Below are 2,623 nucleotides of genomic sequence, written 5' to 3' on the forward strand. Positions count from 1 at the left end.
CCCCCGAGCAGTACCGCGCCTGCAGTGCGGCCAGCTGGCCGTTGAGCCGCGCGAGCTGCCCGCGCATGAGGCTGGTGGTCAGGCCAGGCTCCCGCAGCACCAGGAGCCCCGCCAGCCGCAGCGCGTCGCTGCACTGCTGCGCGCGCCTGCGCCAATGCGAGCGCGAGCCCACGCACGGCGGGCGTTGATTGGCTGGGCCCGGCGGTGTGTACTTGGTTTAGCGCACGCCTGCTCTGCTACGATGTGACACCCAGGTCAGCCCAACAGCTTACGGAATGTATGAGAATGCACACACGAGCACTTGCATCTCGGTCTTGCATTCAAAAACGGGCCTCATCACGGCGCACCTCAGTCCCAGGTTTGCCTGCGCCGCCAGAAGGTACAGCGGGAACATCTGCAGCGCCGGCCCAGGCCGGAAGAGCGCCTCGCCCTGCGGCTTGCAGCGGGCGCACGGCCGGCGCAGGAAGGGGAGGCCGCTCGCTGCTCAGCCGCAGGCGGCCCGCGGCGACGCCGGCGGGCGGCCGGCATGGTGCTGCAGCAGCCTGGGCTGCGAGCTTGCTCCCACACCACAGGGCGCCGAGCAGCCAGGCCCATCCATCGCTTCAACTTCCGGCCCTCGCCAGCCGCCGACACCGCACCGCTTTCCTTCCGTGCCTGTGACTGTTTTGCTGTCGGCGGCCCGCTCCGACGCAAGTGTGAAGGACATTGACAATGCGCCACTGCACCGCAGACCCTCATCCGCTTTCAGCCCACCTGCTTGACGGCATCCAGGGCCACAGGCAGAGCGCTCTCGTACTCGCCCCGCGCCATCAGCCGCGCCGCCTCCTGCGGGCAGCCCGCAGAGCAGGGCGCCGCGAGCTTTGCAGGCACCCTGCTGGCTCACACGAGGCAGCCGCCGGCTGCCTGTATGAGCACTTGCCACAACGCCCGGGCGCCGCAGCAGCGAGGCTCGCACGTGCGTGCCACGAGCGGCGCCCCGCGTGCTGTGCACGCTGTGCACGCTGCGCCTCATCGGCCGGATCTGCGGCCAGCTGATCGCGCCCACCTGGGAGGCCAGCTTGAGGAGCGCCAGCTTGAAGGGCTGCAGCAGGTCCAAGCGCCGGCGGTCGACCATCCTGTTAATAGGATGAGGAACAACGAACCGACCGCATCAGTCAGCAGGCCGGGCAGACCTGTTTTGCGAGGGTCCCCTTGCAGCACGGCGCCGCATCAGCATGGCCGCCACCGTTATATGGCATTCCCCACGGCTAGCACGGCTTGCCTGGGCTCCAAACCCCGCCCTCTTGCCCTGCCCGCCGCGTGAGCGCGCTTAGCAAGCCGCCCCTCAAGCCGGCCCCGCGGCCGCCCGCGGCTCACAGCTGCTGCACCGTCGCCGCGGGCAGCGCCGCCGCGCCTGCTGCGCCGGCGGTGCTCTCGACGGGCAGCCCGAGGGCCGCCACCGCGCGCAGGGCCTCGAGGTCTGTCAGAACCAACTTGGCATACTTGCCCTGCCGCAGCTCCTACGCGGCCGAATTGAATGAGGCTGATGAGAGTAGTGATACGAATAGGTTTGTGACGGGATTGGCACCATCAGCTGTGTTTCTCGCCCCAAACAGTGTTACTGCTGCACCTGTGCATCATCTCATCGCGTGCTGCTCACCTCTTTGCACCCTCACTCATGCAACTGCTTCCCAACCCCTGTTTTGGCAGCGCTGATTCAAACAGGTCCAGTCCCATCTGGCCGTGTCCTGTCCCGCCGCGCAGAGGGGGCACGGGCGCATGTACTGCTCACCTGCAGGAATGCAGTAGGCGACTGACCAAACAGCGATGCCGCCACCTCCCCCGCTATAAACACCTGTGGGGCGCGCAGGAGCGCTTGCTTAACTATGGCCTCAGTTCTGCGGCCATGCGCACAGCGCGCGCCGTGGCGGCGCCTCGCTGCGGGACGCACGTGCCGTTCTCACCCGTCCCTGCGTCGTGTGCAGCTGATGCAGCTGGCACTGTCCCAGCTTGAATACCGTATACGTCACCCCGCAGGCATCCGGTTTCGCCGTCATGATGGCGCGTTGACTATGCGACGTGGAGAAGAAGGGTGAGAGAAGGTGTGTCAACCGGCGAAACGAGCCGTACCATACTTGAATGCGCGCCGCTCTGGTCTCGCTTATGGTACCGTATGCAAAGCAGCACGCACCCCGCTGAGACCAGATCGACACAATCCATTCGTTAGTGACTCGGCCAAATCCTCCGCGCAATCTTTGCCCCTTAAACTGCGAGCAGCGGTGCCACGACAGGCCTTTGAAGTGCCGCAAATGTCGGTGGTCCTGGCGCTCATGGTGGCCGCGGCCGCGCTGAGTCCGCAGGCGCTGGCCGCTTCCTGCCCTACCCTGCCTGCAGCACCGCCGGGCATGCGTCATTTCAAGCTCTCGGTCGGCAAGCTCCTCAACTCCAAGACCCAGGTGCCTGAAAGGGCGCCGGGCCGCGCAGGGCCCCAGCCGGCACGCGTTTGCCGGGTGCCCAAACCGGTGACGGGTGCCGCTTTGCTGGCGCCCGCCGCTCCCGGCGCCGGCCCACCGAGCGCCCCCGCCCCACCGTACCACGCCTGCCCCTGAGACCCTCCCATGGCGCGGCTCACACCCTCCCACCC

The 2,623-nt window shown here is 67.4% G+C and overlaps 2 protein-coding genes across 2 annotated transcripts in view; one reads left to right on the forward strand and one right to left on the reverse strand.

Annotated features, from left to right (window-relative positions):
- The window catches only part of MNEG_8945 (flagellar associated protein), a gene marked incomplete at both ends in the record, with an annotated part of 3,114 nt that extends 1,078 nt beyond the window's left edge, over positions 1-2,036 (reverse strand). The window contains 5 exons of the mRNA XM_014042581.1: positions 754-825; positions 1,046-1,115; positions 1,357-1,499; positions 1,772-1,834; positions 2,010-2,036. Of these exons, the coding sequence (XP_013898035.1) occupies positions 754-825; positions 1,046-1,115; positions 1,357-1,499; positions 1,772-1,834; positions 2,010-2,036 (375 nt within the window). The remainder of the gene's footprint in view (positions 1-753; positions 826-1,045; positions 1,116-1,356; positions 1,500-1,771; positions 1,835-2,009) is intronic.
- Positions 2,037-2,288: 252 nt separating this feature from the next.
- The window catches only part of MNEG_8946 (multicopper oxidase), a gene marked incomplete at both ends in the record, with an annotated part of 3,522 nt that continues 3,187 nt past the window's right edge, over positions 2,289-2,623 (forward strand). Inside the window, one exon of the mRNA XM_014042582.1 lies at positions 2,289-2,435. Coding sequence (XP_013898036.1) covers positions 2,289-2,435 — 147 coding nt within the window. The remainder of the gene's footprint in view (positions 2,436-2,623) is intronic.

This window comes from Monoraphidium neglectum (assembly GCF_000611645.1).
Source record: "Monoraphidium neglectum strain SAG 48.87 unplaced genomic scaffold scaffold01765, whole genome shotgun sequence".
Taxonomy (NCBI): domain Eukaryota; kingdom Viridiplantae; phylum Chlorophyta; class Chlorophyceae; order Sphaeropleales; family Selenastraceae; genus Monoraphidium; species Monoraphidium neglectum.